Genomic DNA, 14419 nt, shown 5'->3' with positions numbered 1-14419 from the left:
GGTATGTATGAAATAAATTTTCAAGATGAGGACTAGAATTTATTCCAAAGGCACATGCAGTCAGGACTGAAAGGTATCTGCACGGAAATCATGTTTTGGTGATTAAACGCAGATCATCCTTTTCTAAAGCATTAATTCCTTCTGCAAGTAACCAAGTTGCAATTGAATAGGCAACTCGTTTTGGCCTCGAGACGAGATGCTGAGCCAGATGGATCTTCAGCCTGACCCTGTGCTGATTTTGTCACTGATGTCCAGAATACTCGTCACTTAGCTTGCTGAGGCCACTCCAAATAGGCTGATATTGGCCCAGCTTAGACTCTTCTGTTTCTTATCTGCAGGATGAATCAACAGGGGAGATCACCTTCTACATGAAGGGGGCTGATGTGGTGATGGCTGGGATTGTGCAGTACAACGACTGGCTGGAAGAGGAGGTATGGGGCCATCTCTCCTATGTACGGAGGGTTTCTCATGCAAGTGCTTTTCTCCTCTCAGGGTACCCAGGACAAAGCTCGTCAGTGCAGTAGAGTGGACATAGCCACTAAAACATCTGCGAGCCAGAAGGCCACCGATCTTGGCAATTCATTGGGTTAGTCTTCTGCCAAATATATATGCAGTGGCAAGGAAGTCAGGTGGCGAGCTCAACGTATTTAGTGCAGAATAAGTCCTGTAAATACAATGGATTTTGCTCAAAACTGGTTGCCACTCAAGATCACCAAATTGGTCCTGGACTTGATCCTGTGTTTAGATTTACTTTAGACTGAAAGGGCTAATTTCAAAACTATATTTGGCAGCTTTGTATTGGGACATGTTTGTCAGATTAGTAGTAATGTTGACACGGAGTTCATAGCAGTAACTTCAATTACGGGTTCTCCACACCTCCAAAACCTGGTGTTCAAAGACGTAATAATACTGTGGTCTTATTTTAAGAGCTCGTAGCCAAAGATATGAAATCGAAAAATCGAAGAGTTGTGTTCTTTTCCTTAGAGACAGTGTTTTTGCCATGCCGGTGTAGCAGAGAGGACATTTTTTGTTTCTGATCACTGGGATAGATTACAAACCATTGCAGATCTCCTTTTTTCCTCTCAGGTTTATCATGCACTTTATCAGATGTTGCAGACTCACTGGGGTTGCTCAAATGGGATGGTTATTTTCTTAACCTGCTATCTTACACTGCCATCTCTGCATTGCTGTGCATAAGTCATCTTACTTGAGATGTATTTTATGGTTTACAATGTGTCACTTCTTTCCAGTGTGGTAACATGGCTCGGGAAGGCCTGAGGGTTCTTGTCGTAGCCAAGAAGTCTCTGACGGAAGAGCAGTATCAAGACTTTGAAGTAAGTTTTTATTTGTGTTTTTTTTTTTTGTTTTTAAACAAACAATCGCTGAAGTAATTCTGGCAGATCTCTCCTGATAATCCCACCTCTCATCTCCTTAGGCTTTCAGCTAGAATTGTCATTCTTCAATGTCTTGCTGTTCTTTTAATCAAAGTGGCTTTAAGTGATGTGTATTTAAACTGGATCCCAGCCAGGACCCTCCAAAACAGTTCCTGAATCCTGCCTTACAATCCTTTGTGTTCGTTTGTTCAACAGGTTTTGTTTGTGTGAGGAAATGTGTTGGCTTTTAATTTTCACTGATGCGTTGTGACATCCAGGAAAACTACAAGCAACCAGAATATAACGCAGCCGGGCTGCATGGGAACACAGGCTTCACGCGTGGCGTTTTGTTAGATGGGTCTCTACACGCAGTGCTCATTTGCTTGCCCCAGGCAGGCAAAACATGAAGAACTGTTCAGTTAAATGAAGAGATGAGATGGTGGGAATGTTTTGGATTCTCTCTTGCCCTTGTTTGCCCATTGCAGAGGCCATGGTTAGAGCTGTGGTGCGAGGGTTTCTGCAGGTGTCACTCAAGCAGCTGCTCTGCGTCAGTGTGCCCGAGGACACGCTGTGCACCACGCTGCCGGGGCAGGAATGTCGTGGTTGAGACGGACAAACGACATAGACCAAGTTCTTCAAGGATGAAAGCAATAGTTGCCTTTTATTGCCACAAGTGCATTTTTTACAGTTTTACCAATTCATGTGTCCCTTCACTATTGGTTACGAGTTACAGCAATAACATCTCATTGACTAATTTTGCTATCGTTGATGTTGCTCTTCTACTCCCTTCTCTCTCACAGGTACACCTTAATATCTCTGGATACTCTTTTACTCCCATCTTTCTCATGGGTAGGCCTTAAAATCTTTAAGGCTAATTTCTGTTCACATGCCCTTCATCAGGGAATCCACAGACTCACCATAGTCCCCCACACAGGAACGAAATGACAAAATCTTTCTGAAATGTTTTCCGCCTTCCTCTGTAACATGTTCACAAGCCATTACATGTTGCGTCCCCGAATGACAGTTAACAGAGGGGGCCGAACTGGTTAATCCTCATGCTGGTTAACTCTGTATTCCACAAAAACGCGGGCTGGCCGTGTGAGTGACCGTGGCTGTCTGCTCTGTCCTCAGGCACGCTATGTCCAGGCCAAGCTGAGCGTGCACGACCGCTCCCTGAAGGTGGCCACCGTCATCGAGAGCCTGGAAATGGAGATGGAGCTGCTGTGTCTCACCGGCGTGGAAGATCAGCTGCAGACAGACGTCAGACCCACTCTGGAGACGCTGAGAAATGCTGGCATTAAGGTCTGCCTAACCTAATGCTAGTCCTAGCAGGGACACTTAACCCCTCTGCAGTATGTGGCGCTGTCCTACTGACAGTAAATTTAGACAGTTTGAGGGATCTTGTCAATGTGAACGTTTCACCAGATGCCCTTTGTGAATGGGAAGAGCAGGGCGGGCTGATTTGTTTTAAACATCACGTTGGGAACATGCTAGAAATAGTAAATATTAACTAAACATGTGAAAGGACATCAGCTTTTTTGCTTTTCTTCCCCTAACATGCTCTAGCTCCTTCTGCAGAGAACTAAGTGTGTAGGGCTACAGGAGACTTTTGGGCAGTTGTTTCTTTCAGGTGGTTGGATGAAGCAAGGCTGTTTGGGATGTGTTCGGTGCACCAGCTCCCGTGTTGGGGTTGAAGCCCTGAGTTGTGTCTGTAGACGTTTTCAGTAGCCACTAGAGGGGGTCTGAGCCAAGAGAATCAGGGACTGGGTTCTCTTTTCCAGCTTTCTGGGCTCCGGCACCTAAGAGTCCATACGGCCTGAGCTGTGCTCAGCGGTGATGGAGCCGCTGTGATGCCTGCTTAGTTTTTCTCTCTGAAAACTTGTCAGTAAGATCCTGGACTTGCAAAACAAACAAACAAAAAAAGATGGACTAAACGCTCAGATTTGGGCAAGAAAAGTAGGTGAAAGATTCTGGTTGTGGCTTCTCCGCTTTAAGTCACAAAGTGACCAAAATGTTGAGCTGTGCTGTGAATCCAAAGCAGGGCTGCGTGTTCAATATTTAGGTATGAAGTGGGATTCAAGGCTCAGGCCAGACTTCCAAAGCGCTTTCTGTTTTGGAGCCATCCCTGTAAGCAGCAGGGACTTGAGTAGAGAAGCAAGATGTGCAGATTCAAAGCTCCTTAGCAGCACTCTGGCTTTTTCCCTCTGTGACATAGTCCAGGCCAGTTATTCCGAAGCAGTTTAAGTATTTTCTCTCTTCACCTTGGCTGGAGTTGGTGTCAGGGTGTGGAGTGTGTCATCGCACAGCGAGCGCAGCACTTCCGAGCACTCCTTGCAATGGTATGTTCGTTACAGTATTGCACGCAAGAAGTAAATCAAGAGTGAAGGCAGTCTTGTAATTCATTACAGACACCATCTTGTTAAGATCAAGTCTTTTTCCAGCCCCAGATTATTAAACAAATAAATGAGTCTTTGTGTGTTGTTTGGTTTTGTTTTTTGGTGGATTTTTTTGGAGGTTTTTTTTTTTTTAAAGTTTTGTTAAATATTCTTGGGTGGTGTCTTGAAAGCAGAAAAAAAACAACAACCAAAAAGACGCTGTTGAGGGAATTCCCTGCCAGATTATAACAGGGTATTGCTGCTGACGTTGCTTTCTAATGTTCCCCTCTCACCAGCACAAAATAAAAGGAGCAGTGTGTATTTAAAAAAACCCCCTCCAAGCAGCTTAGTCTGTTCCAGACGCACACATCAGCAGTGAGCTAACCCCAGTTGCATCATCCACATTTCAGGCAGGGCCATGAGGGATCTTTCTGCAGCAAAGTCCGCTTATTTCAGCGTACGAGCAATAGCTGGGGTGGGACCCATTAACACACGCATATACATTCTTTAGCTTGCACTTTGTGGGTTTATCAGGAGAATCTTGAAGTATTGCAGGTGGGCAAAATGGTATACGTAGCTTGTAACTTCTTTTGTGTTTCAGCCTCCGTAAAAGTTTTGTTTTCGTTCGTCCATGAGAATTTTCTTGTATGTTTTAAAATAGGGCTTTTTTAGCAAAATAATTTGTGTCTATATTTTAACAGCCCTTTTCTATGCCTGAACTGGCAGATGGTACTTCTAGGTGTTCTGCAGACGTGGTTGTTAAGCTTTGTATTTAATACATTAAATATTTGGATTTTAGGTGTGGATGCTGACAGGGGATAAGTTAGAGACAGCCACGTGTACAGCCAAGAACGCACATTTGGTGACGCGGACACAGGACATCCATATATTCAGACTAGTGAGTAACACCCACCTTCCCCTCTCTGAAGACTTGTTTGGGACCCCGAATTCTGGGACAGAAGGGTTGCTGAGATCACAACTGTTTTCCTGCAGTAGCCCCAGAATATTTTTGTTCTTTTGACCCAGCTTTCTGTCACCTGAGCTTTTGTTTATCTGCCTGTGTGTGCTCTGAATAACTCCACGTGCTGCCTGTCTATATTAGTTTTGCTCCCTCTGAGACCTGTTTTTTTTCACCCCCCAATGAAGAAAACCCCTCCTCAGTTGCCACCTTTTCCCCAGGTGACTAACCGTGGAGAAGCCCATCTAGAGCTGAACGCCTTCCGTCGGAAACACGACTGTGCTCTGGTTATTTCTGGCGACTCGCTGGAGGTGGGTTCCAAATGCCTGGGGCTGGTCAGCGACAGCCCCAAATCACTGTGGCTGAATGGGGATTTTTATTTTCAAGATTCTTTCATAGCACAAACATCAGCGACACTTCTGATCTCTGTAAATTAGGTGTGTCTGAAATACTACGAGTATGAGTTCATGGAGCTGGCTTGCCAGTGCCCTGCCGTCGTGTGCTGCAGATGTGCCCCGACACAGAAGGCCCAGATCGTGCGGTTGCTCCAGGAAAGGACCGGCAAACTCACCTGTGCAGTAGGTAAGGGACTAGTTAGGGGGGAATTACCACGTAGGATGGTGTCTTTATTATTTCTTCTTTTGAGTGAACAGTCTCGTGTCATAAGACCTGGAAATGCTGAGCTAGGGAGCAGTAGTTTTGTGAGGTGATTGATGAGATGAAGTTTTGCATATGGGAACTTCAGTGGTGAACTACTCAGAAATATTTAAGGTGATATCTTTGCAAAACAAAGCTTGAACGTGACCAAAGTGCCATTGTTGATCTGTGAGCTTTATTCCAGCATTGTAGGTATAATAGTATACCATAAAGTGATCTGTGGCCTGAATTCGTGTGCATCTATTAAAAAAATCTAAATTTCCAATTTCTGTTCAAAATCCTGCTTTTGTTGATAGGGTTAAATGTTTCTTCTAATATTACAGACTGTTGCAGATGCCTTTGGTGGGGTTGCAAGTTGCCTCTGTTGCTTAACGACCAATGTCATTTGTGCTCTGACCTGCAGGTGATGGAGGGAATGACGTTAGCATGATTCAGGAGGCTGACTGTGGTGTTGGAGTTGAAGGAAAGGTGAGGTTGCCACGTGTTAGTAACACTTCCAATGGTAATTCAGGAGCTAGTTCACAAGCGACTCTTAAATGGATCCTCAGAAATTTGTGCAAGAAGTTGGAAAGCTTCCATGCAAATGATCATCAGACCAATAGCTGTATCATGAAAAATAAATTGGCTCTATAGGAGACTGCTGTTTCCCAGAGTTCAAGTTCATTATTTTGTTCTTGGCAGATTGCCTGAATTTGGACCATTGTGGTTAGTTTTGGGGTTTTTAATCACACATAAATGCTCCAAATGCTGGAGTTATAATTACTCTGATAACATATACCCTGCCTATACAATTTAAACCTGTTTATTTTAGTTTAGAAAGCACACTCTGGGTTAGAGCTCTTGTTCCTGCTTGTGGAGCTGCTTGGAGTGACACGACTGGATTTGGCGGCAGTGTAAAGACTCCGCTTGCAGCGAGCCAATGCATCAACATTGCGCGAACTTTTGAGACTGAAAATTTATGTTTAAAGCTGACTTGATATGTGTGTCACGTTAACATGCGTGTAGTGAATCATAATCCAGAGAGCTGCTGAGAGTTGGAGGCCAAGGTTCAAATGGGAATTCTCCTCATATTTTTGCTCTTTGCTTAAAAGCCACAGTGAAAGGCAGAAGTGCTGAGGTAATATTCTCACCCACCTAATTTATTGGAAACTTTCTTGGACATTCTATCAGTGATAACTAAATAATAATAATATATTTCTTTTCAATAATGAAATAACCTTACTATGCTTTTACTTGGTGTTGTATACAGGAAGGAAAACAAGCATCACTTGCAGCCGATTTCTCTATCACTCAGTTTAAACACCTGGGTCGTTTGCTAATGGTGCATGGAAGGAACAGTTACAAACGGTCTGCAGCTCTCAGTCAGTTTGTCATCCACAGGAGCCTGTGCATCAGTACAATGCAGGTAAGTGGACTGTCACAAGGGCTTTTCCAGTGGAGAGGTGAAAAAGCAAAATCGAAAAGTAAAGTTCTGCACTTCATTTTGGATGCAACTATTTCTTCTTCTGAGAATTTTCCGGGGTTGGAAATTGAGGTTGTTACTTGGGTTTGAAAACACATAAGAAAGTTCCTGGTATTGAACAAGCATCAGCAACTTCTCCAAAATGAGACAAACAGTAATCTGCTTTACAAAACACTGCCGTGATGCAGCGTGTCTTTGCTGTCATTTAGTAATTCTAGGAAATACTGAGAATCTGAAGCAGGGCAATGCTCTTTAGGTCTCCGCTGAGTAAGTGCGCTTCTTTTCAGGTGTGTTTTAAGTAAGGCCATAAAATAGTGCAGCCAAAGTTAAGCAACTGAGGAGGACGTGGCTCAGGCCCTGACGAGGTTACCAAAAGCTCGGCCAGATGTGCTGCGAGTGTGTGCAGGAGCTGTGCCAGAGCCTGCTGAAGCACGTATTGACCTTCCCCATTGCTCGGCAGCTTGCTGCGGGACCAGAGAGAGCTGTCTGTTCCTCTTCGTTTCAATGGGAACCTTAGAAACATATTTGGTATTCACAAGATGTACATTGTTCATGTGTGCTGAGCCTCAGTGTAACAAAAATGCAATTACCAGTTGACAGAGAGAGTTGAAAGAGTTCATGAGCCAAATTCCATTCTTAGTTGTGGTGACTTGAGTGAGAGTTACAGTTAAGGGCAGAGGTTACTCTTTGGGAGTTGCATTTCCATGCCATAGTGTACTGATGTATTCCTTAAAAGTACTAAGCTTTTCTTTGAGTAAAATGCTTGATATTTTTGAGAGGGCTGGGTCTGCCCTCTCCACTTTTTGGAATAAACACATTGGAGAAGGATGCATAGAGACAAAAGGCTCAAACTTGTGTGACAGTCCAGCTTACTCTGCAGCTGAAAACCAGAACACAAAACAAACCCATAATTTCTGACCCAAAAAACAAAAGAAAGTAAGCTTGAACTCTTTGGAGTTTGCATTAGTGAATGCTAACATGCTAACTCTTTTTATGTTGTGAAGGCATCATGTAGGCATAAATCAAGTATGCACCTGTCCTTCACAACATCTGGAGGTCTTTGATCAAACCAGCAGGCTTTGGAAGAAACTCTTTATGTTCTTCTGTGTGGAATTACGTTACAAAACGTTTTCCAAGTCCAGCTCTCTGGTGTTTGCTATTAAACATAGCTTTCATCCAAGTATTGCATAGGAATAAAAAGGGTTGATATTATATTCTTCTGTCTTCATTTCAGGAATTTGGAGAACCCACTGCAAGTACATTCCAGTGTGAACAGAGTCTATTTTTAAGCTGTTACGTTTACTTCAGTATCTTAACGCCTGAAAAGCTTATTTCTTTTCTTTCCTAGGCTGTTTTCTCATCAGTATTTTACTTTGCTTCAGTTCCTCTCTACCAAGGTTTTCTCATCATTGGGTAAGAGCTCACTTCTTACTAATAGTATGTAAAACCTGTGCACAATGAATAGATTCGGGGTAATGCAAGGCCTGCACATCCTCCACCCTGCGTGTTCCACAGCACTGCTCCAGAAGATGGATGTGGTCCTTGTCCCTTTCAGCTCCCCTGTGCTGAGCAAAGCCACTGAGGCAGTGCAGGCGCTTCTAGAAATCTTTCCAGAAGGACAGTTTGTCACATGTGGAATGTGAGAAGCGAGCAGTCCTCCAGAAGTGCTCCCTTGAGCCCAATAAAAAGCAGAGGAATGGTTGTTATCCTCTGGTGCCTGCAGAGCGGAGAGAGCCAGTGCCCGGCTCCTGACGGGTCAGAATGGGGACATAACCCAACCTCCAACAGGAGGAATCAGTTCCTGTCTAGAACATAATGAGATTACACTTGTAATCCCTTGACTTTATAGACTTTCAAGTACAATTTTAAAACGAAGAGCAAATTCATCTCCATTGTCTTCTGATGCAAACAGGATCAAGGCAGAACTGTAGAGCAAAATTTGGGGTGGGCACAGGTCTGTCCTTGGCTCAATTAACAGCAGTTGCAATACTTGAACCAATCATCTGTGTATGAGTGTTTCTAATCAAAAGCCATTCAAAAAGCAAAGCCTGCAGGTTTTTCCTACATGCAAAACTCTGCTGTGTTCCATTTGCAAGTTTTCATAATATGTACGTCGTTTGGCACTTCAAGAACACTGTATTTCCTTTCTGAAGACTGGCATTTCTGTTTGCTTATCTGCACCTTAGAGAATTTACTGATTTTTCTGCCTTCTTCCCAGGTACTCCACAATTTACACGATGTTTCCAGTGTTTTCTCTAGTCCTGGACAAAGATGTTAAATCTGAAGTTGCAATGTTGTACCCAGAGCTCTACAAAGATCTTCTCAAGGTGCGAGAGACTCTTGTTTGTCTGTTTTGGTTTAAGGCGATAACCCTGTCTTGATTTGAAACTCTCTAAAAGTGTAAAGTCAAATATATTATCAGCAGACACAGAACTTTATCATGCGTTTTCAAGCAAAATTGTTTTAAAGGCAAATTTGAATTAAAAGATACAACGAGATTTCCTAGCAGTTTGTTATTGAATGCTACATAAAATGCAATTTATTAAAAACGGCTGGGGAAACTTAAGTTCCATTCTGTGGGAAATTCTAAGGATTTAATATTACTGATTTGTTCCAAAATAAAGGGGAAAGATAAATTGTCGGGGATTTGGCACTATCCTGAAGCCAGAAAAGGGGATGGGGGAAGGGATGTGCTCATTTGATGGAGGGAGGAGGTTATCACATAGTTTCTTGAATAGAAGTTTACCTTCAGGATGATCTAAAGGGACCTAAAGATTTGGTTGCTGTGCCATTTTTGTAGCTTTAGCATGAAAGTCAGGTCCTTCTCTTTAGACAAAGGAAACTTTATTTGATATTTACCATAGAAATATCAGGAAGGTAAATCTTGTATTGAGTTTCTTTTTTTTTCGTGGACAATTTTTTGAATAACTGGAGTATGCAAACTGGGAACATCTTTCTTAATTGAAGGAAAGGGTGGACTGAGTCTTCAACAGATCCTTTCCCTCAAGGATTTCTGTTAAACAGATACTCTTAGAAGCAAAGCCTGTTTTTCCAACAGCCTGAATAAGTCTCCATCTGGTTTCACTTGTATGTTGTCTCTTATGTCATAAACCACTAATTCTCCAACCATCCTTAGGCCTGGTCTAAACATAGGGGGTTTTTGTGCTGGTGTAGCTGTATTGGCTGGAGATGCTTTTTTAAAAACTATCTGCCTTCAATATGATGGTGATTTGTGTGTGTATTTGTGTCTAGAAATATAATATTAATGTATTCATATATATGTGTACACACATCTTATATTTCACTGTACAATGACTAAACTCATGAGACCTCTTTGCATTGAATTAATCATGTGTGCGGTAAGGAAGAGGTTGGACTGTACTGTGCAGGCAATGAGCTTCCACAGTCCCAGGCTCCTTCGTGCATCGTGAAAAATGAGAATAGAGAGACAGTAACTCAGAGTTGGTTGATTTGTTTTATTTTCTTTCCAAATCACCTTCAAATTCTCTTTTATTAATTGCTGGGCTGATCTGTAAGTGAATGTTCATGAAAGAAAACCTAACAGAGCTTTGTCTTTTTTTTTCCTGCCCCCCCCAGGGACGACCATTATCCTACAAAACTTTTTTAATTTGGGTCTTAATAAGCATCTATCAAGGTAAGAAATCGACTTCTGCTTGTGCCTTTAGATGTTTTAATGAGTACACTATATCTAACTGTTTGTATCGCAGGAAGTTGATTAAGATGTGAATTTAGCAGTGCATCCTTGGGATAATGAATAAATATGGGGGTTTTTTTGTCTCGAAGAATGTTGGCAGCATTACCAAAGGAAGAAATTATCTAAAACTAAATATTGGCAGCGATTGGTCAACCTTGTTGTAGGCAATGATGTAGGAGTTCAAAGTGTTATGGCTCTTCTGACTGGGCCCATCCTTTGTAGTTTTGTGCAAGTTTCTTTTAGTGCTTTAATTGTTCTATCTGTAAAGTAGAGCTTGTGACTCTCACCTTCTTTTGAAGAAGGTTTTCAAACCTATAGATTATACAGGTTACTGAGTCAGCATACTAAATAGCTTTGTGTGTTTTATCTAAACCCTGTCTATTAGAAGTGGCAATAGTTCTGGTTACTTCACAGCCATCTGCATTGAAGAACTAGAGTAGAGCTCAGGTTCTTGATCATATCTCATACACTCTAATTAGGCTGCTAAAACAGTTAAGCAAATGCCTTAATTACAATGCATTTGTTTTCCAAAAGTGGATGTAGTAATTGGCATATATGGCTAAGAAGACCTTTTCTTTTAGTTTGTCTTTTTTTATAAAGTAACCTCGAACTCAAATACTTTCTCTAAGTGTCAATCAGGGGAGCATGGAAAACATGTAAATAACATGGAGCTACAAAGCTCAATGGCCATATGATTCTGTGAGAAAATTACTTGTTTTCCAAAGCTCCTTCATCAACAAGAATCAGAATACATGTGCCAAAATAAGCTGCTAATTTTCACTGGTTTAATTAATATTACCATCATATTACTGTAAATAACATTGAACTACAAAGCCCAATGGCCATATGATTCTGTGAGAAAATTTCTTGTTTTCCACAACTCCTTCATCAACAAGAATCAGAATACATGTGCCAAAATAAGCAGCTGTTTCTCACTGATTTAATTGATATTACCATCATCAGGAGGGAGTGAAACCAAGAATACAAAAGCTCTCTTGCTGTTATCTTCCAAAACCTAATATGGTAGAACCCTACAACAGGGATAATGGTCTTCTGATGATGTACAAATACGATGGCAAAGCCAAGGCATTTATAGAAATCTCACAAGTGGTGAAAGGCTGAAGCCAGAGGGTGATGCACTGAGGGAAAGATTTCTTCTTAAGCTAACACCACTATCTGGTTACAATATTTGGTTAAAGTGACTTCACTTCTGATGTGCTGAACAACTAGAAGACAGCAGGCCAAACAATGGGGCTAGTTGCTAGCAGAGATGAGCCTGACCAAAAGCTTGAACTTGGAAGTTCACAGCTGGATTTGAACTTTGTGGCTCCAGCTCTAGTCACTCGCAGGTTTTCCCTTCCGAAACTGGCCTGGTGTGATGGATGTCGGTGCGGATTACTCATGCTGCTAACATGAGTTATTTGTGCAGGTGGCTGCGCGGGGCGTTGTGAGCATTCCCAGCCAGAATAGCAGCACAAAACAATGCATCCTTACCAGTGCTTTAACGTGTACTGCCTTTTTGGGGGAAGTGTAAAGAGGAGAAATCTTGGCCAAAGTAGTGCAAGGAGAGGTTAACTTTTCAACACCTCGCTTCTGTCTGGGCACTGAGGCAATGCAGGAGGTTTTCGAAGTATTTGATATCTTTTAGCTTCTGAGTAGCGACCAGCTGCTTTTCTGGGAGGATAGAGTTTCGTGATGTTAGAAATCTCTGGTTGCCAAAAGAGCATGTATTAATTTCCTATCTCCCTGTGTCTATGAATATGATAGACTGTTATAAAAGTCTAGCCACCTCTGCTGTAACTTTTCCCTGTCTTCTCATCAGTTCTGTCTCCTAAATAGCAACTGTTTCATTGTCATTACATTCATCAGGTTTCATGAAAAACAGTCTCAAGACATAACTATGTTTCATCCTTTCCAAGCCCTAGCAGTGGGTTTTAGAGCTTAGACTGGTGTTTGAATAAAATACCCACATGTTCCATTCCCTTGCAGGTAGCATCATCATGTATGGAGCGCTCCTCCTCTTTGAATCTGAATTTGTGCACATTGTCGCCATTTCCTTCACATCCTTGATTCTCACCGAGCTGCTGATGGTGGCGTTGACGATCCAGACCTGGCACTGGCTCATGATAGTGGCTGAGCTGCTTAGCCTCTCCTGCTACATAGCTTCTCTGGTCTTCTTACATGAGTTTATTGGTAAGGTTAAATGCCTTTTCTCCAGTCAGTTGGTTTATGACCTGAACGGTAACAAGACTGTAAGGCCATGAATTGAATTTAAAGGCTGTTGGTGAAGCCAATATAATTACAATGTCAGTGGTTATGACCAAAGTAAACTGTTTGATTTGAAAGCACCTGAAAGACATTTTATGGTTTCTTCTCATAGTGAAATGGTAAAGGAGATAAAGGTGGTCGGTAAACTGTGTGCTGCACAGAGAATCTCATCGCTGCTTTCAGAGCTCTACCATGCGTCAACTGTCATGTAATAGTGGGTTTTATTTCCTGAACTGAACTTGAGAAATTTGAGCCTCTGGTGTTGGATAGAAAGATTTAGTGTTTTAATTGGGTGAAGTAGCTGCCTCCTAAAACTTAACTTATTTTAGCTGCTTCACTGGGGCATTGGGGCCCTTTTCTTGTGCATTTGGCATTTTTTTGTTGGTTTTGGAGGGGTTGTTGCTGGGTTTTTTTTCTTCTTTCCTTGCAACAGAGCTAATCTTTTCCCTGGCTAAAGGAAAAAAGGTAAGGAGCTCCAGATTCCCCCAGTAGCTATCTAGTTGCAAATTTCAGTTCCGTACGGTTTGTTCCAGTGTTTGTTCAGGAGCCACAAGATGTCACTACTTCTTCCGTAAAGTTCTTTGCTAACTCTGAAGGCGATGAAGATAACTTCCCAATGGGCCACATCTGTATCTCTTGCATATGGGTATACCAGCTCCATTTGGAACGATGCTTCAGCTATTTTTGCAATGATTCTGAGGTTTTGTAACTGGGTCAAGAGATGCGTTTGCTGGACGACCAGCAAAATAGCAGAGAGCAGCTCCGGAGTCAGAAGGCAAGTGGTCCATTTAAAAGGAAGGTTAATGTTGCCAGGAGATGGAATCCCCTGATTTGGATGGGGTATGTTTGGGCACTTGTCTGTGGAGAGCTGCATGTCTTACTGAGCTGTGCTGTGCACTAAGCTGTGTCTTTTGTGGAAGAGAAGGGCAGGCGAGTGAGGAACCAGGGATCCTATGAGGTTTGAACTTGCATGTGGAAAAGGTGAGGCTGTTTAAGTATTGGTAGATTGCATTGCTTTTCTGCACCTCTTCCCAGAGCGTACGTCCCATCTTTATGGTCTCTGTGCTCTTTTCTTTTTACAGATGTCTACTTCATTGCAACTGTGTCGTTCTTGTGGAAAGTCACCGTCATCACCCTGGTGAGCTGCCTTCCCCTCTACGTCCTGAAGTACCTGAGACGAAGGTTTTCTCCCCCAAGCTATTCGAAGCTCACGTCCTAGGGCTGCTCTCCTTGCACACCAGAGACAAATATTGCACATGGCTGAGAGACAAAATCATGTAGTTGTTACTATAATGAATACGTCTGATATTTGCGTAAGGATCATGTGGTAATCTTTATTACATGCTGCTTTATTGAAAAAAGACTTCACGACTGCCGTGAACAGAAACCTGACGATAAAAGGGAAGTTTTTTGAGGACGGAGGCACTTGTTAGTTCATCCAGTTTTTGTCTGTCATTTTTGTTCAACTTAACTGGGGTCAAATGCACGTAACTGCAGTGATGACGGGTTTCTCATGCATGGTTAAAAGTATCTGAAAGCTGCTAACTGACCTTGCAATTTACATTTGACAAACTTAAGTTCCTTTTTTAAGTATCTGTGCTGTTCCTTGCA

General features: G+C 42.3%; 1 protein-coding gene across 1 annotated transcript in view; it reads left to right on the top strand.

Annotated features, from left to right (window-relative positions):
* The window catches only part of ATP9A (ATPase phospholipid transporting 9A (putative)), a gene marked incomplete at both ends in the record, with an annotated part of 55016 nt that extends 40989 nt beyond the window's left edge, over positions 1-14027 (top strand). The window contains 13 exons of the mRNA XM_080354441.1: positions 339-431; positions 1251-1334; positions 2505-2675; positions 4548-4646; positions 4928-5017; positions 5144-5288; positions 5767-5831; positions 6613-6768; positions 8174-8238; positions 9044-9152; positions 10423-10480; positions 12530-12733; positions 13891-14027. Of these exons, the coding sequence (XP_080210567.1) occupies positions 339-431; positions 1251-1334; positions 2505-2675; positions 4548-4646; positions 4928-5017; positions 5144-5288; positions 5767-5831; positions 6613-6768; positions 8174-8238; positions 9044-9152; positions 10423-10480; positions 12530-12733; positions 13891-14027 (1476 nt within the window). The remainder of the gene's footprint in view (positions 1-338; positions 432-1250; positions 1335-2504; positions 2676-4547; positions 4647-4927; positions 5018-5143; positions 5289-5766; positions 5832-6612; positions 6769-8173; positions 8239-9043; positions 9153-10422; positions 10481-12529; positions 12734-13890) is intronic.
* Positions 14028-14419: the final 392 nt, after the last annotated feature.

Source organism: Nesoenas mayeri, assembly GCF_963082525.1.
Source record: "Nesoenas mayeri genome assembly, chromosome: 16".
In the NCBI taxonomy this organism is placed as follows: domain Eukaryota; kingdom Metazoa; phylum Chordata; class Aves; order Columbiformes; family Columbidae; genus Nesoenas; species Nesoenas mayeri.
This window is presented reverse-complemented; position numbering and strand designations above follow the sequence as displayed.